The 23,050-nt window shown below is 45.5% G+C and overlaps 1 protein-coding gene across 24 annotated transcripts in view; it reads left to right on the top strand.

Moving 5' to 3' along the window:
- Nucleotides 1–23,050, top strand: part of PLEKHA6 (pleckstrin homology domain containing A6) — a 189,631-nt gene that overhangs the window by 154,349 nt on the left and 12,232 nt on the right. For 19 of the 24 annotated variants that reach the window (XM_088673369.1, XM_088673365.1, XM_088673364.1 and 16 more), the window contains 9 exons: nt 4,279–4,347; nt 5,167–5,247; nt 6,244–6,393; nt 7,387–7,482; nt 12,730–12,841; nt 13,451–13,590; nt 18,888–19,017; nt 20,042–20,151; nt 22,692–22,877. In XM_088673369.1, the coding sequence (XP_088529495.1) occupies nt 4,279–4,347; nt 5,167–5,247; nt 6,244–6,393; nt 7,387–7,482; nt 12,730–12,841; nt 13,451–13,590; nt 18,888–19,017; nt 20,042–20,151; nt 22,692–22,877 (1,074 nt within the window). Of the gene's footprint in view, nt 1–4,278; nt 4,348–5,166; nt 5,248–6,243; nt 6,394–7,386; nt 7,483–12,729; nt 12,842–13,450; nt 13,591–16,116; nt 16,267–18,887; nt 19,018–20,041; nt 20,152–22,691; nt 22,878–23,050 lie in introns of all 24 variants that reach the window. The other 5 variants (XM_088673372.1, XM_088673371.1, XM_088673382.1 and 2 more) reach the window with 2 other exon arrangements.

Raw genomic sequence — 23,050 nt, 5'->3', positions numbered from 1 at the left:
CTTTGTGAAGAGTAGTGGCCTGCACAGTATCCCTGCACAGAGGGATACTGACAAGCTGGAACGTGTCCAGAGGAGGGCAACCAAAATGGTCAAAGGCCTGGAAACGATGCCTTATGAGGAACGGCTTAGGGAGCTGGGTATGTTTAGCCTGGAGAAGAGAAGGTTAAGGGGAGATATGATAGCCATGTTCAAATATATTAAAGGATGCCATATAGAGGAGGGAGAAAGGTTGTTTTCTGCTGCTCCAGAGAAGCGGACACAGAGCAATGAATTCAAACTACAAGAGAGAAGATTCCACCTAAACATTAGGAAGAACTTCCTGACAGTAAGAGCTGTTCGACAGTGGAATTTGCTGCCAAGGAGTGTGGTGGAGTCTCCTTCTTTGGAGGTTTTTAAGCGGAGGCTTGACAGCCATCTGTCAGGAATGCTTTGATGGTGTTTCCTGCTTGGCCCCCTGGATGCCCCTTGTGGTCTCTTCCAACTATGATTCTATGATTCTTATACATAGGAGCCAACTCCTAGGGACTGAAGTCCCTTCGGCCCCTCACCCAATATTATTTTTTTTACCCAATAAAATATTTGAGGGGTCCGCCCACCCCTCCAAGTTGATGGGCATTGCCATTCAAGTGGTGTGCGATTGCCAAACTTGGTGATCAATTAAGTGTGGCGGGGCTTACCCGCCACTGCTCCTAATATTTTATTCAAGTTGGCACCCCTGTCTTTACATATTGATTATCAGGGTACATATAAATATGTGATTAGTACAGGTAAGGGATAGCTGGAACTGACATGAAATCTATGCTTTCCTTTGTTTTTTCATAGGATCTGTTCAGTCTTATCATTCCTCTCGTCAGGAAAATTATGTCCCTACAGCATTGTGCCAAGTAATATAAAGCGGTCACTTACTGGGCAGAGCTTTAGCACCACCCAGGGCAAAACGGTGATCTTAAAATTATAAAATCAGGCACTGAAGATACTCAGATACAACTACCATTCTACTTTCTTCCAGGCTGTATAGCCCCTAAGCCAGGCATCCCCAAACTTCAGCCCTCCAGATGTTTTGGACTACAATTCCAATATTCCCTGACCTGTTAGTTAGGGATCATGGGAGTTGTAGCCCAAAACATCTGGAGGGCCGCAGTTTGGGGATGCCTGCCCTAAGCCCTAAGACAAAGAGCATAACCTAGCCCCACCCCACCCACCCACCCCTCTCTCTCTCTCACACACACACACACACCCCAACCATACGGTCATGTGACATCTGGCAAATTAGATTCTGAACAGACATACAGTAGTACCTCGGGTTACGAACACGATCCGTTCCGGATCGCGGTCCGTAACCCGAAAAGGTCGCAAACCGAGCGCCATTTCTGCGCATGCGCAAAGCGCACACGCCGCTTCTGCGCATGCGCGGGATGAAAACACTTCCGGGGGTGCGGAGTTCGTAACCCGAACTGTTCGCAACCCGAGCGGGTCGTAAACCGAGGTACGACTGTATTTCCATTGCTTTTAGCTACACACACAGAAAACAGCAACCAATTCCTACTTTATAGGGGGAAAGGTATGGCTAGTGATTTAATGAACTTAGCAGTTATTGCTCAATTATTATTTTAAAGGAAAACAATGCAATCCAAAACATTTTCCATTACATTTCAAATAGGGCAGGATTTGAGTCAACATTTAGATTTGATCCCAGCTGGAATCAACAAGATTCACAAGAGGCCTCAGACAAAGATCTTTCCCAGTCCTATCTAGAGACACCACATATGAACCTGGTACCTTCTGCAGGCAAATCATAGAAACATGTGCCTTGCCACTGAGCTTCAGCTCTTTTGCCTAACAATGAAGGTGACGACAGTGTTACAGGTGCTACTTAAATGGAGAGTGACATCTGTAGCAAGAAACTTTTCTCATATCACCACTCTCTGTGTTAGAGAAGCTCCTGTTGATCAGGTTCTGCCAACTAGCAGTTAAGAACTTATTTTCTCTCAATGTATTATTGTAACGTGGTAGCTTGCCTGATAATAATAAAACTCTGGTTCTGATGTGATGCTTTTCTTCTGTGCTGGATTGCATCAATTCTAATCAGTGCCCTCCTGTGATACTCGTACACCCCTTCTGGGTAAGTACTGCTGGATAGATCACTGTTCCAGAGGGAAATGATGCAAAGCTGAGTTTTGGTTTTATGAATTCACACCAAAGGCCAATGCTCTAAAACTGCCATCTTTGACCTGGCTTTCTTTCTGCATTCGTTGTCCCGTCTGTAAAATAGTGGTTGCTCATAAGCAGGGGAGCTGGACATTGTGTGAAGAACCTCAAATCACAACACTACATGGCTGCATCTTGTGAAATCTATTACCCTGGGCTTGCACAGCTTTGAAATTCAAAGCAGGAAATAAACTGGGAATAAAACCAGAGGGGGGTGGTGTCTGACTATAATTCTGGATCAATGCGAAGTCTCAAGTTGAAAACAATACAGGATCCTTCCGTGCTCTTGTTGAAGTTTCTCTTTAATCCAGCCTCCCACTTATCCTGGCCTCTCTGTTTCCTGAGGACAGGACTCTGGTTACCTGTTCATCAGCCACCCTTTTATAGCAACCTCCTAGACATTGGCCCCTGTTTGGCATGTAAAGATCTGCACTGTATATGGATAGCCAACACTGCTTTTAGGCCTACAAACCCCAGCAAAAATTCTTTCTGGTCTTCCTTGCGTGCTATATACTAGCTCTGTGTATATCTATTAACTAAGTGTGTGTTAGTAGATAACATGGAGCAGCTAACTTTTGGACCATAGCAATTATCACATTTAGGGGAAACTTCCCCATCATGAACCTGAATTCTGTGACTGCCGGGCAGGCCGAGGGGAGGGGGGAGGAGAGGTCACATATTTAAATCTACTCACAATTGCAGTTGCTGTGATTGTGAAGGTGAGCTGCTGTTTATTGTATGACTGGCCATGTGTAATTGCTTGGTGATCTGTAAGGTAATGAAGGTTGCATGTCTTGCGTGTTTAGACCTTTAAACCTCCCCCTTAAATAAATTCACACAAGACTCAAATTTTGGTTTGGTTTTTGGCAGAATTTAGGCCACAACTTTATTGATTACAGTAAGTGAGTGGTTGCATAGGCTCTGGTTCGACTAACTCCCTGCACTATTGCAGGTAGCGCTGACCCAAGGCACTAACATAGGTCAGCCTAGGGTGAACACCTGGAATGGCGGAAAGCCGGGGACATGCTATGTCCACCACCCAGATGTCCCCCTGGACTCAGGCACGGGCACAACCTCTCTCAGGGTTGACCAAACCATTGAGTCCCTGGATTCCTTTAACGGAATACCCTTCACATAGGGATGGCGAGAGCGTTCCTCCTTCCCTATCACCTGAACCAGAGCCTATCCACAACCTTACAAGTTGTGATGATTTGCTACGCAGCAGGCAAAACCAAAATGGCACCAGCCAATCGGCCAAGTGGGGGAAATTCCTGCTGTGCCCCTGTCCCAACGACAGGCGACACACGACGGCATAGCAAGGTCAAGTGCAAGCCCTAAATATAGGGAGAGGTGGGCGGGTGTTCCGATGCACTGACCAAGAGAGAAAGCTCAGGGTCATGTGCATAGGCATATTTAGGTCCCTTGATCCGATTGGCTCCCATTGGTCAGATTAAACCCAGCATCAAGGGACCTACCTATAGAGTGTTGTGGCTATCCAATCGTGCCCACCCACAACACAAGGGTTTGGTTGCCAGGTCTCACCGCAACACGTGCCCTCTTTGAGGGAGGGCATGATTAACATGCATGCATAGTAGAATAGCTGATTTGCTCATAATCTGAGCAACTTCCATATATATATATATATAAACTTGACATGTGTGGGGATATGCAGTTAGGAAAAGAGCAATTCTCTCACTACATTTTATGCAAGAGCTGCCTCCCTTGATGAGATGAAAGACGGCTGATTTTGAAAGATAGCGAGGAGTCTGCAGTCTAAGCTGGATAGATTGGTGGGAACTATGAAGCAGAAACCCCCAGACCACAGTGATGGAAATGCAAGACAGTTAGTGTGTGCCTTTCCCTTCGGTTATTCTACCCAGTAAATGTTGCTTAATTAAAAAAGACTTGGGGAAAGAAGGTTGGGGCTTGAGCTGCAGGACCTGAAAGCATGGAGGGCTTCCCACCCCTACGCACTAAGCAGAAGCAGCCTTGGATTTCCCCAGGGGCTTGTCATGACATGTCAACTTCAAAGGCAGAGAGAGCAGGAATGATTTGTTCCTGTTTTTGCAGGTGTCTCATTTCCCCGAAGCCTATAGAGAGTCGCTGCACACCTACAAGATAAGCGAGCAAGATACAGATGTAAGAGCACCTCCTCCCTCCCTCCCTCCCTCCCTCCCTCCCTCACTCACTCACTCACTCACTCACTCACCTCTTGCCTGTCTGCCTCTTCCATCCCCCCTTCCGCTGCCACCTCTTCATCCTCCACACCTTGCAGGCTATGCCTTCCCTCTCCATTTCTCTTGACATCATTAAACAGGCATCTATTCTGCTAGTGGAGCTGCAAGGTCCTAAGCGCTTGTGGTCGCCGTCGTTCACCAACCCTGGGTTGTCGCTTTTCCTGCCCCATCCATACCCATTGTACTCTGGGTTTGTGTTTTCATGCTGGCGTCATTGTTTGTGGGTCTGCCCTGCTCAGATTGTGCAGCCCCAGCAACTGAGGCTCTAATACCTGGAGGCCAGGTTGAGATCTGTCAAAGCAGATGAATGCCTTTTACTATGTGAACCAGGGTGGAGGACCTTTATCCAGCTCAAGAGCCACTTTTGCTCCTGAGCAACCTTCTGGGGGCCACATGCCAGTGCTGGGTGAGGACAAAGGCAAAAGTGGGTGGAGCAATGAATGCACATCTTTGGCTAGTTCCTACACACTTGCATCTTTCTCTCTTCTCCATTCACACTTGCAAGAATCTTTATCAGAGTGCACAGACACATTCTAGCATGTGTGTCTGTGTGGACACCCAAGAAGAGTGCAAGGCAGGGCCAGAAGGGGTGTGTCTGAGGAGGGGATGTGACCTGGGGAGAGCCCAGGAGAGACTTAGAGGGCTACATTCATTTCCCCACCCCAGACTCTGCTATGAATCTTATATTTCGCCTTTCTTTTCTCTCTTTCCTCCATGAAAGAAGCTCCTGGGAAAGCTCTGTGAGCAAAACAAGGTGATGAGGGAACAGGAGAGGCTGGTGCAGCAACTTCGTGCAGAGAAGGTAAGGGGCGTGTATCATAGCACACTTAATGCCATGGGCAAGCTGCTTTCTGATTTTGGGCCAACTTTCAAGAGGCTTTTTGAGGCTGGAATCTTATTGCATTTGCTAGGCTGTGGACAAGAGGTTGTTATTTTTGTGGCAAATGTTTCCAGTTTCCAGATATGCTAAAAGTGGCCTTTGTAGCAGGAGTATTGCTCATAGAGGGATGTATCCAACAAAGAGTTTGGATTTGATATCCCGTTTTATTACTACCCGAAGGAGTCTCAAAGTGGCTAACGTTCTCCTTTCCCCTCCTCCCCCACAACAGACACCCTGTGAGGTGGGTGGGGCTGAGAGACTTCAGAGAAGTGTGACTAGCCCAATGTCACCCAGCAGCTGCATGTGGAGGAGCGGAGATGCGAACCCGGTTCATCAGATTATGAGTCTACCGCTCTTAACCACTACACCACACTGGCTCTCAAAGTCATCCCGTTGGTACTTCTGCTGTACCTCTCTTCTCCCTGTGTGCCTCCCCAAATCTTCTTTGGGTTTTCCCCCAACCCTGCAGAGCAGATCTGGGGGCAGGCACATGAGGAGAGAAGTGGGAGAGGAAGTCCTTTTGCACAGGCAGAAAGAAATTTCAGGGAAATGTCTTCATGCAATACCAGGCTCCTTCTTTCCAAGACTGTATGTGTGGTGGAGGTTATTGGGGAGGGTGTGTGATTGTGTGACCTACATCTCTGAATGCTGTGGGAGAAGGCATGTCTAGATATTCAGGCAGATGAGCAAGTCCAACCCAGCCCGCACCTGATCTTTTTAGCCTTCAACCCAGTTAAGTTGCAATAATGCTTTATCCTACGGAACAAGTGATGGTTTTAGAAATAAGACCCAGAAAGGCTGAATGCCTGAGGCCAGAAAAAGAATTTTAACTATACCTTGGTCTGCTGAGTTCCAGATTGCTTTGTAACCATCAGCTTAAAAAGAAAAAACATTTTCCTTACTCTTCTCTTCACTTAGGAAAGTCTGGAGAGTGCATTGATGGGGACACACCAGGAGCTAGAGATGTTTGGGAGCCAACCAGCCTACCCCGAAAAACTGCTGCACAAGAAGGAATCCCTCCAGAACCAATTGATCAATATCCGGGTGGAGCTGTCCCAAGCCAGCACGGTAATAAAGAAAATGCCCTGTTTATTCTTGCAGAAATCCCAGACACTCAGGAGCCTTCAAAGATCAAGAGCAATGGTGGTGGAGGGAAAATACATACTTGGTCCCTATTGATCAAGTATATTTGACCCATCCAAACATGCACTGCCACTACCATGCTCAGCTGTGCCCAAGAAGCTTGCTGTTAAATGGAGCAGAGAGCACAGCTCAGCCTATGGTTTGTGTGCAGCCTGCATGGCAGAATAGTGCAAAGACAGCCCTCTCTTCTGGCTGTACATGGGCTTTGCCCTACAGTATTTGATGCTTCTGCAGCAGCACGAGCTGCATCAGTGGAGCCTGTGTCTCCAGCTGAGCTGAGCCTGCATGGGCTGCCTGCTCTTGTTGCATTGCCAACGCTGGTGCTGCATGTGTCAGGGGAAACCTGAGGGTGAAGAGAGGAATGCTTTGTGGGCTTGGCATTGTACAATAAATCTTCCTTTCGTCTCTCTGTTTCATTTCCTTTTCTCTCATTTTTTTTTAAAAAAGGAAGAGAGAGTGAGAGAGAAGAAAGCTTCTTTCAACCCAATGAGAAGGTGCAATAGCACCCAAACTGAACCCCTCTGGTTCATGAGTGCGTGCTGTGAGTTTGCTCTGTGCAAAACACATGGGGAGAACTGGTGAAAACCTCCTGTTTGCTTCACTTTGAGTGAAGTCCTCTTTTCTGTTCTCATTGTATGTCCATTAGCTTCCCCCAGTGCACAAATATCATGCCAGTTTGTGTCTTCCAGAATGCAGCAATTAAATGCTAGCACGGGAAGCATACAAGGGTGATCTTTGTCCTCCAAATAAGCTTTTTGGAAGACAACAGTTTCTACCAATGCAGCTATCACCTCCTAGGTGAAGATTTACTCTGTACTGTGGTGTACAGCCAGGCTGGGCTGGCATCCAGGGACATGGAGAGGAGATTGTGAGTGACTGTGTTGGTATCTTGATGGGACTGTTTGCAAATCCCCACAGGCTTTGGCCAACAGCACCATAGAATATGAGAACCTGGAGGGTGAGGTGTCAGCCTTGCATGATGACCTGTGGGAACAACTGAACTTGGACATCCAGGTGAGAAAACAAAACCTCCAGACCACCTGCGTTTAAGGAAAATGCTAGAGAATCCAGAGAAAACTGGGCACAGACCTGTGGGGATGTCTAAGCATTTGTTGATAGACAGATTTGATCCTGATTCTCTTCTTTAAAAGTTGTAAACTAAAGAATAAAACCACCTGTATTCAGTTCAGTGGTACCTCAGTTTAAGAACAGTCCTGTTTAAGAATGATTTGGTTTACAAACTCTGTGAAACCGGAAGCAATGTCCTGGTTTGCAAACTTTACCTCGGTCTAAGAACGGAATCCGAACGGTGGAAGGGCACTGGCAGCGGGAGGCCTCATTAGGGAAAGCGCGCCTCAGTTTAAGAACGGTTTTGGTTTAAGAACGGACTTCTGGAAAGGACTTCTGGAAGGAGTGTCTCCACCCCCATCGTTCTGCCCAGACACTGAGGTCCAGTACCGAGGGCCTTCTGGCAGTTCCCTCGTTGCGAAAAGCCAAGTTGCAGGGAACTAGGCAGAGGGCCTTCTCGGTAGTGGCGCCCCACCCTGTGGAACACCCTCCCATCAGATGTCAAAGAGAAAAGCAGCTACCAGATTTTTAGAAGACATCTGAAGGCAGCCCTGTTTAGGGATGCTTTTAATGTTTAATCGATTATTTTATTTTATTTTTCTGTTGGAAGCTGCCCATTACTACTACTACTACTACTACTACTACTACTACTACTACTGTATTAAGTTTGTAAACCAAGGTACCACTGTACAGTTATCATATCACATAATTAAGCCATCATTCTCACACATCCATCCTTAAGGAAGACTGACTATTGGACTGGACTACATTTCCTAGATGCAAGTAAAAACATCAGAGCCAGATTTTAAGCGCTATGCATGCATGTGCACCTAAAATACTGTGCACTACTACCATGACCAGTCACACCTATTGTGCATGCACAAAACATGTGATATTTAACGGACTCATGTGCAAACTTTCAGATAACGACTGGTGTGCAAATCCTATGAGGAAATATGTTAAGAGGAACGGCAGTGCAGTCAGTTTTGATCTCTCCTACAGCAGTTAATACAGAAGTCCCCACGTTTGCATTTAGTTGTCATTGCTCCCAGTTCATGCTTTGGGAAATTTTTGATTGGGTTTTCCTAACGTAGAGCCTTATATTTCCCCAAACTAGGGTCCATCTTCTTAACTATACTGTACCCTACCAACCCTGGATTTATGCAACTTCTTCTCTGACCCTTTCTTCTGTAATTATAAAGCAGCCAAGAAATTACGTAAACATTTGATGGGGTTGTAGTCTGTTCTTCAATTCCAATATGGGGTCCATTACTTCTTTGTTTGGAATTAGCTGCAAAGAAAATTGCTGGTGCTGGGATGCATCTCACTGATGACCTGCCAGAAGCAGCTTCACAGTAGTGCTTAATTATCCTTAGAAGCCTTGTAAGCAGGGGGCCAATGTTGCCCAATCCAGCTTCCCACCCCTCTTTCTGAAAAGGCAGATGGTGAGATGTGGGAGACGCAGAAGCAGAAAGCAGGCACAGAGGTTGGCTTACTGATGTTGTCCGTGTCATCGACACCAGATAGAGTAATGATGTCTAATCCTTGCTTCCCTTCCAATGTAAACGACACTTGACCTTCTCGCTGCCACACTGAATGAAGGCATTGTTCCTTGCTCTGAGGTCCGCTTAGTCTCCAGACTCCACACATTTAAGCACCTACCAGATTTCTGTGGAACTCTGTCTCTGTGTGCGTGCATGTTCAGTGCAAATAGAAAACCTTCTGTTCTTAGTATTTATTTGCGAAGGTACGGAAGTGGAAACAAACAGCTCTTAACCCCCTGTTGTCACCCCCCAGCACACATTCAAATGGTGAGAGGAATGTGGGAGTTGAGTCAACAGGCCTTCTTTTGGTCCTTGTCAGAAAAGCAAAGTGTGTGTGTGGGGGGGAGTTCAGTGTTCCTGCTCTGGCAGATGTGGCCAGGGTTCACTTAATTGGAGGAGTGCTTTGGGGAAGAGGATGCTTGCCTTGACCCTAGGAAGCATCCTGTGCTTCCACCTGGATGCTACACCGCAGAATCATGTGTGGAAGATGCCACCATCAGGGTGAATTCAAACACTGAGTTGAGCATGTGGTACAGGCTGCACACAGGTATGCACAGAGGAAATGGCTTGTTTGAAACTTATGCATGCATCAAAATTTCCTTCCATGTGCAAAATTAGTCATTCCACTACAGCAGACAGCTAGGCTAGAAGTCTTCTCCCTGATCTGCAGCTAGCCACATATATATCTGAAGTACAACAGGCAGGTAAGGACTGCTCACCATTTGCTTTGGTGAATGACCCACTTTTAAGGATCCCATATACTCTGAAGTAAGTTCCATTTAGTTTAGTGAGACTTCTAAAAATGCTTGCGATTGCAGGCTTAAGGGCAAACTAGACAAGATGGTGGGGGAATCCATTACTGCACTGGATCTCCTGTGACTGTCCCCCCTTTCCCCCTCCCCTAAATTATATACTGCATCCTCCCCCCCCCCGCCCCGAAAAAAGAATTCAAAGCAGGTTTGAACAAATAAGTTACTACTAATCATATTAAAACACTAAAACACAATCATACAGTGGTACCTCGTTTTACAAACACAATTGGTTCCGGAAGTCTGTACTTAACCTGAAGCGTACTTAACCTGAAGCGAACTTTCCCATTGAAAGTAATGGAAAGTGGATTAATCCGTTCCAGACAGGTTCACAGAGTACTTAAACTGAAAATACTCAAACTGAGGCGTACTTAAACCGAGGTATGACTGTATCATGAAATCACATCTGTTCTCGCACTATGTAACAACCTGATGGATGCGGAACTTCTTTCAGTTCATTTATTCCAGAAGTTTGCATCCCAGAGTGTTATAAAACAGATCACTCTTCATTGAAGAGGGTCTGTTGTGTGCCTAGCAATTTATTGCTGTTTGTGTCCTGCCTGAGAGTAATTAATTCTGGAACAGCTCCAGTGGGAGGGAGAGATGTTTTGATAGAGCAGGGGGTGGCTCTCGCAGTATGCCCTGCTTGCAGTCCTGGAGTCTGCAGCCTTCCACAGCTGGAGAACATCCAGCATCTGTTCCAAAGTGGCATAAATATCCAGGCCAGGATGTTTGTGAGTGGCTCTTTCAAAGGGAAAGCAAGAGCTCTGCTAGCTCTTGATGGAACTAATTGATTGTAATGGTAGAAAGAGCAGGTGATGTCTGTGCTTTAGCTGGAAGGATGATGTGCTCGGCCTGTTCTCATGTTTTAAGTGATAAGGCTGTGCTTGTATGCAGCCTTGTTCACCGAGTAATTACAATGGGTTTTAAACTCCTGCAGTAACCACTTCATTTCTGGATTGTCTGTGCACACATTTCCAATCTGATCCAATGATTTGAACTGTAATCTCTGTGCTTCAATGGAATAATAAGATCAGAATATTTAGGGCTGAGAGTTGGGTGAGCAGGACATCTCCCAGGTGTGTGCAAAAAGCTACATCTGCACAGATTCTCATTAAAAGTGGAACAGGAAAGCAAAAAATGCCTGTGTGTATCCTCTGTGTTATGGATTGTGCTGTGCTAAAAAGGGGAAGGACTGCAAATGCTGTTTTTAAAACTGCTTGCACACTCGTAGCAATTTAGCATAGTTTGCTCAAACTTTACTACTTGAGTCTGTGAGTTTATGGAAAATTTGTCATGCTGGGGCAGAAATTGCGATGTGGCAGGAAAACAGATATAGGCAGGTGAATATATGAGACTAGAAACGCATGGTGGAGCGGCAAGGTATTCTTGCGAGACATGCACTATCAGCACTGATGTTGGTTGTACATGCAAATGCATAAGTCTGAGCCATTTCCACATCCTGAGCTTGAAACCTGTTTGCTTTAAGAAGGAAAAAAGAAAGCAGCAATTTCCAACAGTCAACATTTTGAACCGTTTTTTGCACTCAGAGAATCAGTAAGACAACAGTCTTCAGTATGTAACTTCTGTCCCTGGGATGCTAAGCAACATCCCAATTTTTTAAGGGGTGGAAAATAGGGATTCTGGGCCAGTTGCATTGTTTTCATAAACCTCACAACTGATTTCTAAAGCACTCTGGGCTGATCCTTGCATGCCAGCTGGCGGCTTTACTTTTCTGCATCTCAGTTGTCTCTGGGCATGGGGAAATGTAATGTGTGAGCAGGCAGTGAACTGGAGCTACATGGATACACTCTGCTGTGATTGCAGCTGTTCCAAAAAGTGTTGCTGCACTTGTAGAAACCAGAGCAGAATATATGTAATGCATTATTGCTGCTTCACATGTTATGGTTCTCTATGCAGTTCTGCAACCAGGAACATTCACAACTGCCTGGATGATTATATCAGTGTTCTGATAGCCTGTTCTTCACAGTGATTTTTCAATTTGCACTCTTGCTTGAAACTGTACAAACTTCTGATTATAAGCTGCTCATCGGTTCCTTGATAAGAGGACCAGTTGCCCAGGGCTGCCATAGCAAAGTGTGCCTTCTGCAGAACCTAGGCTAAGCTTGGAGAAAAAGATCTCTTAGGGATTACGGAAGCTTGTAAAAGTGGCAATTTTTGCCAAGAGAAATTGAGTGGGTGCTTAAATCCCCCTTCTTCCAGCTGCTTTTCCCATTACAGAGTTCTAGCTATATACGTAGAAGTGTCAAGCAAGTGGTGGACCTAAATCTGGGGGGAAATATATATAACAAAAAAAGTAATCAATTTGACTCAGATCAATGTGGCTCACAAATTTTAAGCAATGTGGACTAAATGACTTCTGGGGCCCTTCCGGGATTAGGGGCCTTGAAGCCTAAGCTTCATTTGTTTCATAGTAGATTTGCCCCTGGTTGTTGGACTCCAGCACTCATCAGCCCCAGACAGCATAGCCAGTGGTTAGGGATGGTGGGAGTTCTAGTCCAACATAATGTTAGCCACCATTTATATAAAGGGGAACATACAGTTTTTACCTAAAAGAAATAGAAACATAGGAAACTGCCTTGTATCAAGACAGATCATGGCTCCAGCTACCTCGGAGTTGCTTGTAGTGACTGGAAGCAGCAATCCAGGTTTTCAGACAGGGATAGTCCCCAGCCCATCCTGAAGACGGCTAGGATCTGGGACCTTCTTGCAGGCAAAGCAGATGCTCTACCAATAAGCTACGGCCCTTCCCCAAGGACTGAGTTCAGGAAGCAGTGGTAGTTTACTTACTATTATTTTGGGTGCTTTGGCCCTTTCAGAATGAAATGCTCAACCGGCAAATCCAGAAGGAGATCTGGCGGATCCAGGATGTGATGGAGGGGCTGAGGAAGAACAACCCATCTCGGGGCACAGACACAGCAAAGCATAGGGGTAAGTGAAACTCCTTTTATTTGCAGGCTCTTTGGAGTAGCAGGCAGAAGTATTGGCATGTTATCCTAATATCTACCATTCCTTCCACAATACGTACACTCAATCTGCCACCTGGAAATGTTTTGCAACCAGTATAGGAGTATCATTTATCGCAATCTATTTGAAGAGTGGCACTGTCATTTAGATCAGGGGTAAGCAGAAGATACAGTAGATCAGGAACTAATGGTAGATTGCTGTGTAATTGGCTGTGCATCAGCAAGGGTTTCGTAGAATCACAGAGTTGGAAGGGACCCTGCAGCTCCCTGTGCCATAAACCACACCAGTCCATTTGCCAGCAGCATGACAACCAGGACATTGGGGGGGGGGGCAGGGGGCAGGACAGTCTCGGTATCAGTCTGGAGTTGCAACAACTAGAGGACCTATATCAGGACAAATACCATCATAACTTTTTAAAGGGTACTTTCCTTTGTTTTCAGAAGGAAGGTTCAGTTCGTCCCTCCACCACACACACACTTTCCGTTGGCCTCTCTAGGTAGTCCCTTTCCTGCTGATCCATCCATCTGTTGGTTTGCATGAATGGCTTACCTTTTCCATGTTATTTTTCCGCAGTATCCCTTGGCCCATCAGGAACCTACAGCTCCAACAGCCCAGCCAGCCCTTTGAGCTCGGCCAGCTTCACGAGTCCCCTGAGCCCTTTCTCTCTCGTGTCGGGATCCCAGAGCTCCCCTACTAAGCAAGGCAGCAACGAGGTGAGCAAATTTATTATTGCCCAGGGCAGCCTGAATGAAGATGCAGCAAAATGGGAGAGGGGGGAGTGTTCCCAGTCATGGCCAAGATGCTCTCGTAACGCTTTTGTTTCCAGGATTATCATTCCACCAGTAGGTGGCAACCCAGGCCTTGCTCTGGCATGGGTGGTGGAGGCTGCAATACATATATTTTTTCAGAGGAAAGTCGAAGGGGCCCTGGCAATAGACCCAACCATTTAAAGTTCGTAATATTGGCTTAAACACCTTGAAACTCTGGGTGCTTCCAGACTTCTCTCCCCTCCTGCCCCTGGTTGCAATAGTAGTTCCAAACCAAGATATGCAGTAGGAGGGAGATAAAGAAAAAGTCGGTAGAGCAGGGTAGAGCTAACCTTACTCATTTGATATCCTGTAGCTGTGTTGATCCTTCTAAGTTTCAAGACTATAAGTATTCAGCAAAGGGATTGGCAACTTGAAGTATAGATTCCAGGTAACTGGCACTCTGATTCAGCGGGCCAATCACCTGCAGCACCCATTAAAACTTAACACAATTTGTGCTTGTGCTCACCTTTTTTTAAAAAATCCTTTAGAATCAAAAGACCCAAAGCTGATCACTATACTTATTTATTTAACAGGATTTGTATATTATTTAATCAACAAAAATCTCAAAGCTGTTTGCATAACACAATTTAAAATATACATAAGATAATACAACTAAGCCAAACTGTAAAACTAATTGATGTAAAATAGATCAAAATATAGATAAAATCAGTAGTGTTGAAACAAGTGTGCACAATGCAATGTGCACACGTCTAGGCAGACTTGCCTAAACGAAAGAAGATTTGAGCTGGTGCTGAATACGGTACCACAGACGTTCTTGCCCACTGCAGAGAGTAGGCACTGCCACTCTAAAGGACCAATTCTTTGCAAGAGCAAAATACCTGTTATGTGACACTTATAAAAGTGGCCTTTATGCAGATCAAAGCAGTCAGGTGGACATGTAGGGGTAAGACAACCCCTCAGGTAGACTGAATTATGGGATAGATGATATAGCCACTTTCACTGCTCCGCTGGCTTTTATTTGGGAAACTGCGGCAATGAGCAATTAGGATAATTATTTGAAGGCTTTTTACTCTGCAACAAGACTCCCTCCCTCCCTTCATTATGTCTGCTCACTTATCGAATTACTAATCCGGAATCATTGCTGGTATCATTGCAGAGCATTAGGCGAGGGCCATAGCTCATTGATAGAAAATCTGCTTGGCATTCACAAAGTCCCAGGTTCAACCCCTGGCATCACCAGGAAGGGCTGGCAAGAACTCCTGTCTGAAACCCTCGAAAGCCGCTGCCAGTAATGAGCTAGAATGACTGATGGTCTGATTCGGTATAGAGCAGCGTTATATTTTCCTGGTGAAATTGCTCCTCTAGTGTGTGTTTTTTGGGTGGGAGAAAATAATGTGGTCACAGCCTTTGTGAGCCATTCGTCTCAACGCCACATCAGCAACTGTTTTAAAGAAGAAGATTGATAGCATAGAGAAAAGCTGCTACACAAGCAGTTCTCCATGTAGTGATAGCTGCCTTAGGGTGCAAAATGAATTGGTCTTCACGTGATGCACATAAAAATGGCAAAAAAATGCTCAGATATGACAGCAGCTGACACACGCCTTAGGCTGGGATACTTCAAGCACCCTAAAAGTTTGGAGTGATTCAGTTTCAGTAGTTATGAGTTGGTGGGAGATTAGCAACTTCTTTTACTGTTACAACCTCTGCCCATCCTAAAAAGAAGCCCAATCCAATAGATTGGGCCAAAAGGTACTTCCTATGCTACTTCCATGCCTATAAAAGGCATTGCAGATACTGGCATATCGTATTCCAACTTGTACAAATGGCCAAATGCAAGGAGGGAAATAGCCAATGGATGGGCATCTTTTTTGGGGGGGTCACTCTGGCTACACCTGTCATTGAACCTAAATTTCTGCCCCAAATCAACCATCAACCCCAGACCCACTCATGTTCCACCCCCCCCCTGCATGTTTTTTGAGGGTATCATTTTCTGTATTCCCAAAACCTTGAGATTTCAGCACGTATGCAATCACCATTGGGTCATTCAAACCTACAGCAGTTGTGTCTATAGATATAGGTTCACATTGTGGGGCAAGCAGCAGACTGCAAGGATCATAAAATATCTGCATTTTGGACAATGTGCCTTGAAAGACAATGTGCATTCTTGCTTTTTGAAATGGCAGATATTTTGGAAGTGGCTGAAAGTCCCCTCACAGTTTGCGCCTTTGGTCCAGTAACACCAGGCTCATCCCAGGCTTGCATGGCTCGATGTTGGGGTTCCCCAGCATGAAGAGAGAGGCTGGCCATTTGACGTTGGGACTCCTGGGTGCTCGGTTGCAGCTGTGCCCTGTCCTGGGTGTAACACCTGTCTCTGTTGGAGTCTTTGTCTCACTAATTCTCTTTTCCTTCCCCTTCTCACAGTTTCTCTGCTCTTACTCCTAACACTTCTCGGCTTCCTCTCCACTTCAGGAGCCCGGTCCACCTCGACCTCCCCTCCCCAAATCATATGTGCCCTTGGAATCTCCTCCGACTGTCCCTCCGCTCCCTACCGAAAGCCGCCTCTGGCCGTATCCTAACTCCCCTTCCTGGCAGCAAAGCAGCGAGGCGAAGAGGGGACAGGTATCAAAATGGAGTTTGAGAGCTGGAGGCATGCTCTATCCTTTGCCACACTCACCTGGAACTGGGGAGGGATGTGGAGCCAGGTGCGGGAGCAGCTTGCGGGTAGGAGCCATGCTGTGTCATTGTCGTGTCCTGCAACAGTGCAGGGTTAGGGTTAGGCAGTGCAGTGCAGGTGAAACCACACTGCCCAACCCTTTCACCTTCTTGGTACATGGTAATGGGACTGGTGCTCAGAGACCAGGACCACAGCACTACCACCTCTCCCCACCAGCTACTCCTAGTCAGTTGGTTAACCAGTCATCTTTCTCAAGCAACCTATGCTCCCTGAAGCCCATTACGTGATATTTTTCCTACGTGTAGGTTTTGCCCAGGTATGAAAAATGTCATCTGCCAAACAGCCTTTGGGGCAATTTGCCTTTTTGAGAATGTCAGAAGCTACATCCTCTCAGTGGCAGGTTGTGATATACCCTAATCATGGATGAGAACAGAAAGCAAAAGTGGGACACAGATTTCAAATCAGAGACTTAGACTGGAAACACACAATATTTTTTCTTTACTTTTCTTCAGAGAGCTGAAGCCATCTTGAAAGAGAAATCGCTCCTTGGTGTACTTCCTTAACTGATACAAAATAAAAAAAAATTCTTCCAGTAGCACCTTAGAGACCAACTAAGTTTGTCATTGGTATGAGCTTTCGTGTGCATGCACACTTCTTCAGATACACTGAAACAGAAGCCTCCAGACCCTTAACTGATCCAGATTCCTTAACTGATGTTTGCTTCTGGTGAAGTGGTTTTGCGGGTTTTTGAAAAAACTCAAAAACCCATGAAACCTTTTTGACCAGCGGCAACAGTGAGACAAAAGAACTGTTAAGCATACATGCAAAGCGATGCCATTGTCAGACTCCCTTCATCTCTCTCAAAAATTACTGTCTGCCTTCAGCTTTAGATTGCAATTGATTGTGGTCTATATTTATACTGATAGCCAAGTATCCTGTGGCTTGGTGGGCCTCTTTGCCCAGTGGGAAAGTGATATACAAAATACATCAGTCCACAAGAATATCATGAACAATGACATGTTCCTCGAAGAGTAACTCTCCACTTAGTTTGTAAGATAACCTTGGATTAATATCTGCAAAGGTTTCACATCTCCACCAAGCAGAATCTGATCCATGTTAAACCCCATGAAGGTAGTGGAAATGTTTTAAAGCTGCTGAGCTGGTTTTTCATCTCTCATGTTGAGAGGGGATCTCATGCCATTGGGATCTCATGGTTGGGGGGAAGCAACCATTATAGGTCAGTTGCAAAGTAGGTGGGGGAAGAAAACCTCCTAGCCTTCTGCTGCTCTCACTTCAAAGCTGCCTTTGCTTTCCCCGAGTGGAATTTCACAGGTTTTGCACATCCCAAAAGTCAGATAGCGGCAGCAAAGTTCAGGGCAAGGCCATATAAACAATTAAGGTGAGGAATTAAGGTAGTTGTTTTATTTTCTAAAAGGCTGGTACAGTACTGTTTTTTCTCAAACCCAAACCATATTTGTTTTCAATCATAGTAATAAAACTAACCTCAAAAGTTTTAAAACATGCCTTACTGGTGACCATGGATAAAGTTGCCATTATAGGATTAAGTCATTTCTATGAACTTCTCAAGAATTGGATGCTATTGTGATACAAGAGTCAAATCTTCTCTCTGGACCAGATTGAAATACTGTAGAACCCTCAAGCATTTTACTGCCCAGAAGTTCAGCACAAGATGCACAAGACTCATACCTTTTATTCTGGGTGTTTATGTTGTAGCAGGAGCCCAAATACAGAGTTCATTATGATGTACATAAAATGCCCAGGCTGACAGAAAGGCTGTTTGGTGCAAGGGGCCAATTTAATGGTTGCAACTGCTCTGGCTCATTCTGCCATTCCTAGCTGTGGTTTTACTTCTATTGTCCTTTCCCTTCCCTGCATTCATCCCCTGTGATAGTCATCTGTGTTAATAGCAGAGATTGCCCACAGAGATGCTCTTGAGATGAAGCAGAAGGAGAGGGATTTGGGGAGATTCTGTTGCCAATGTTAAAATGCCCATCTTTCCCAGAGGAAGGGGTGGGGGTGGGGAAACACCTCTTCAAGCTGTTGCTTATTTTCTGATCAAGGGGGCAATGATTTTCCAAAGCTCTGTTGCTCTTTTATGGTTTTGAGTCTCCAATTCAGCGGAGTGGTGACGGCAGCTTATGTAATTGGCTTCATTCACCAATACTTATATCTGAAATGCCTGCATTCTTCTAGCAACAGGAGTAGATGGGATGGAGATAAACCTCGTACCTAAGCTGTTGGTACCATTTCTACTTGGACTGTTGGCTCATATAGGCTTGCCTTTCAATTGAACAAAACAACAATAACAGTGGAAATCATTTTTTGATGATGGGCAGGGGGAGAAACCCCTGGCAAAGTTGCTTCTTCTGATTACTGCTTCCTTTCGCTGTTTCTGTGTGGGCATTTCTGTTCATTTTTGGCATGTGTGTTTGTCTGTGTCTGAAATCCTGTGTAGTTAAGGAAAGTGGCAGCTGTAAATTGGAGACAGGACCTCTCTTCAGCTTCCCTTGCAGTTCCTCACAGGGAATTGTATTTGCCCCCACAGTCCAAGTCCAGCTTTGAGCAGAACAAGAAGGACCATCACCGGACGTCAGCCTCAAATTCTGCTGTGGAGGCTGGTCTCTTGCAGACAAGGCAAGACCTGGATGCTGATAAGCAAGTTGCTCTCAACAAAGGTACTGGTAAACAATGTGCACCCTAGGAGGGGACCTGATTTGGCTTACTGATTAGGACTCTTCCAGACAACCTGCCTATTGAGTGGTCCTCCTGACTTGCAGATAGATCTGCTCCATATTATTGCCCTTATGGCCTGCTTGTGGACTTCCTTGTGGGCATCTGGCTGTCAACTGTGAGAAGCAGAATGCCAGAGTGGACAGACTTTTGGTCTGATCCAGCAAGACTCCTCTTATGTTTTTAATGAGACTCAAGGAGGAAGCATATCCAAAGAATAAAGCCTCCATTTCCATTATAGTCCATTAAGATGGGCTTGGGAATGATGGCAATTTAGTGTTCATAGGTGCAAAAGCAGCTTCACTACAACAGTGCATTTCTAGTGCAAACTGCTGTTGAAATCTGGAAGGACACAGATGTCCCGTCAACACCATTAGCACTCTTCTGCTCTTTCTCACGGAGATGACCAGATGCAGTGTGGGACAAGGCTTCTGCATCTTCAGTTGTTTGGAATCAGGAATTTCGACAGGTGCAGCTTGGCTCACCCCACTGGTCCTATGATATGGCAAGCTGCTCCTGTCCAAACTTCCACATCTACAAAACTATTAAAGATGTAATGAGCCTATGGGCTTGCTTGATCTCTAGATACAAGTCTCTTACACTTCTGTTTCATTTCAATATAACTAGTTGTCGTGTAGTATGATATTGCAATGTTCTGATTGTAAGCTGCCTTGTGTGTAGCTGTATGCAACTGAAAAGTGGCATAAAAAAATACTTAGAAGCAGCATTTTCAGTGACAGTTGTGGTTGTCAAATCCTGCTGTTCCAGCTACTTGGTATCTGAAAATGTAGGTTTTTTAAAATCTTTGGGTGGGTGTGGGAAGCCATCTCTCCTTGCAATGAAAGGACCATGGTGTCCCAAATAAAGAAAACATGGTTATGTCTGTCCATAGCTATTGCCATTGCCAGAAACTTGACTTTTTGCTTCTTACTGATGAAACACCTTCCCCCCTCCTCTGCATTCTCCCAGTTGGCATTGTTCCCCCAAGGACCAAATCACCCATGGATGACGACACCATCCCCATGTCAGGTGTGGTGCGGAGGGGTGCCAGCAACTTAGCCAATGGGCTGAATGCCCGGGTAAGATCAAATTCTGCCGTCTTTTCCTAATTATAATTACCATCGGAGAGATTGAGGCAATATAGGGAGGGTTGTGCAGATTGCTAAAATGGGAAAGGAGCAGGAGGGTGGGAGAGGAATTTAAGAAGATCTCAGGTTATAGTCTCCTTCTTTTTTGTTAGTTTTACTAGTTAGAACACCTTGGGGCTGCTTCGAAGGGGCATGGCAATTTTGAGAGAGGGTGTTTAGCCTTTCTCTCCACACACCCCATGCCTTTTCCTTGATGTAAATCTCGAACACTCACGCACGCACGCACCCTGGGGGAAGAGACAGGTACTAGGCAAGTCCTGGTGCTGTTCCTGTTAGTAGCTGGAGAGGAGATCCTAATCACGGCTCTTTCACCTCTGCTCATGTTTTGGAAAAGTTGCAAAAGTTTGGGAACGGCAGCATAAAGCTCCTAAAAAGATTGGTATTATCTATTCACTTGTGAATTGCCTTCCACATATATGTCCCAAAGCAATTTACTGACATATCCTTAAAAGGAGCTAGAATAATTTTAAAAAAGCAGCACAAAAACAACCAAGTATATGTTTTTTAAACCCACACAAAATGGACCCCAGAGGCTGGAAAAGATCTACCTGCCCCACCTCTGCACTATGGGCAAAGCTCTAAAGTTAAGCTAGATGTCATTGTGTCCGTTCCTCTGTATGATCACACAGGTCTTCTGATTGTGAGGTGGAGACTTTGCAAGCACAGCTGGCATCTACCACAGAAGCTTGCCTAATGCAAGGAGGGCAGAAGCAGAGCCAGTGGGCATAGATAGCTAGTGGCTTAAGAGAACTTTAGTATTCAGAGGGGAGGAATACCAGTCAAGGATATACAGTGGAACTTTGGTTGCTGAACGTAATCCATTCCGGAAGACCATTCGATTTCCAAAACATTCGACAATTGAGGCACAATTGCTGGTCAGCAAAATCCATTGAAAAAATAGAGAAACATGCCTCGGAAGCCATTCGAGGCGCCTTCGAAAACGGAAGCATTCACTTCTGGGTTGTTGGTGTTTGAAAGCCGAAACGTTTGACTTCCGAAGCGTTTGACAATCAAGGTTCCACTGTATTGAAAGGAGTTTGTATACACAATTCCTACCACCTTTACGGCAACCCTATGAGGTAGGTCAGTGTTGCTATGATCCCCCTTATTGCAAATAAGGGCTAGAGGGCAGAGTAAATATGGCTTACATAACCTTAAGTTAAGGTCTGAAGAGGGATCTTCCTATCCCAGACTCTTAGGGAGAAGCAAGACACGATGGGCCGTACATGGCTGCTGCTCAAAAGGTGGCGCACTCCATTGGCTGCTGCTTGAAAGAATGCAGTGACATCACATCTCTCCTCCTCTCCTTTTTACGAGGCCTTAATAGGTAGAGAAGAGGTGGGGAGAGAAGTCTGCTGTTTTTTGTTTCCCACTGTATCTCGTTAGAAACGTTGGAAGTTGCCTTATACTGAATTGCACCATCTAGCTTAGTACTGTCTACACTGGCTGGCAGCTCTCCTGGATTTGAGATGGGGTTCTCTCCCAATAGTACCTGAGCATGCTGGGAATCGAACCTGGGACCTTCTTCATGCAAAGCAGATCCTGCACCACTGAGCCACAGCCCTTCTGCCCTTAGCCACTGAATTACACGAACTCTCCTCTTTTGTTCCGATGATAGTGTCGCCAGGAAAGAGCACTGGGGCTTAACTACTAGTAGATTAGCATTTACCATTCTCTTGCAGTGCTCTGGAAACTCTCCCCTAGGGTGCTGAAGTTGGTCAGCATCTGTCTTTTCTCCTCATCCTTTCTTTTCACTCAGTAACTGCTGTTCTGTTCCCAAAAAAACGCACAAGCAGCAATAAACTCACAGCTGCAGAGCGCAGCCAATGGATTGTTAAATTGCTTCCTCTTTTCTCCCCCCAAATCTGTCACCCCTTTCAGAATCACAATCTCTCAGACTCACTTTGCCCATCCTGTCTCCCACAAACTGTTTTGCCTAGTGGCTCTCCATCTTGAAGGGCCATGATAGCTCAGTGGTACAGCATTGCTGATTCAATCCCCAGCATCTCCAGGTAGGATGGAGAGAGATCTCTGTATGAAATCCTGGAGAGTCACTGCCAATTAGTGTATGTATAGATAATATTCAGCTAGGGTTGCATATGCACCATACATTTAAAGCACATTGCTTCCTCCAAACAACCCTGGGTGTTGTAGTTTACCCCTCACAGCACCACTATTCCCAGCACCCATAACATACTACAGTTCCCAGGATCCTTTGGGGGAAGTCATGTTCTGCAAGCTTATGGTGTGTATGCAGGCATGGACCAATGGTCTGACTCTTCATAAGGCAGCTTTCTATGTTTGCGTATTTCTCTCCTGATATCTCCTCACAACAGAAACCAAAAGGTTATGCATAGGTCTATTGGGAAATTCAGGGGAGCTATATGAGAAGGGCATTTTCCTACTCAAGATAAACCAGCGTCTTCCCATTGCTATATATAACCACGAGGCTCGTGTGTGTGTCTCCCCAGGACAGGCCAAAGAGTGCAGTATTTTCAAATGAAATGAAGGCAAAGATGAGCGTAGAGGAGCAGATAGATCGCATGAAGCGCCACCAAAGTGGTTCTATGAAGGAGAAGAGGCGGAGCTTGCAACTTCCAGCCAATCAGCAACAGGCAGACAGCCTTCTCTCTAAAGCACCTGCCTCTTACAAAGTGGTAATGTATCCCTGTTGTTGTTTATTAGTTACATTCTTGCACTAAGGTGTCTCAATGTGACTTGCACAATAAAAGTATACATTACAAAGACATTCAAACCAGATATGCAGCAATAAGCAAAATACTCATCTGAAAATGTATTTCAGAGAACAAATCCTACCCTCACCCCCACT

Source organism: Zootoca vivipara, chromosome 7, assembly GCF_965207765.1.
Source record: "Zootoca vivipara chromosome 7, rZooViv2.hap1.1, whole genome shotgun sequence".
NCBI lineage: Eukaryota > Metazoa > Chordata > Lepidosauria > Squamata > Lacertidae > Zootoca > Zootoca vivipara.
This window is presented reverse-complemented; position numbering and strand designations above follow the sequence as displayed.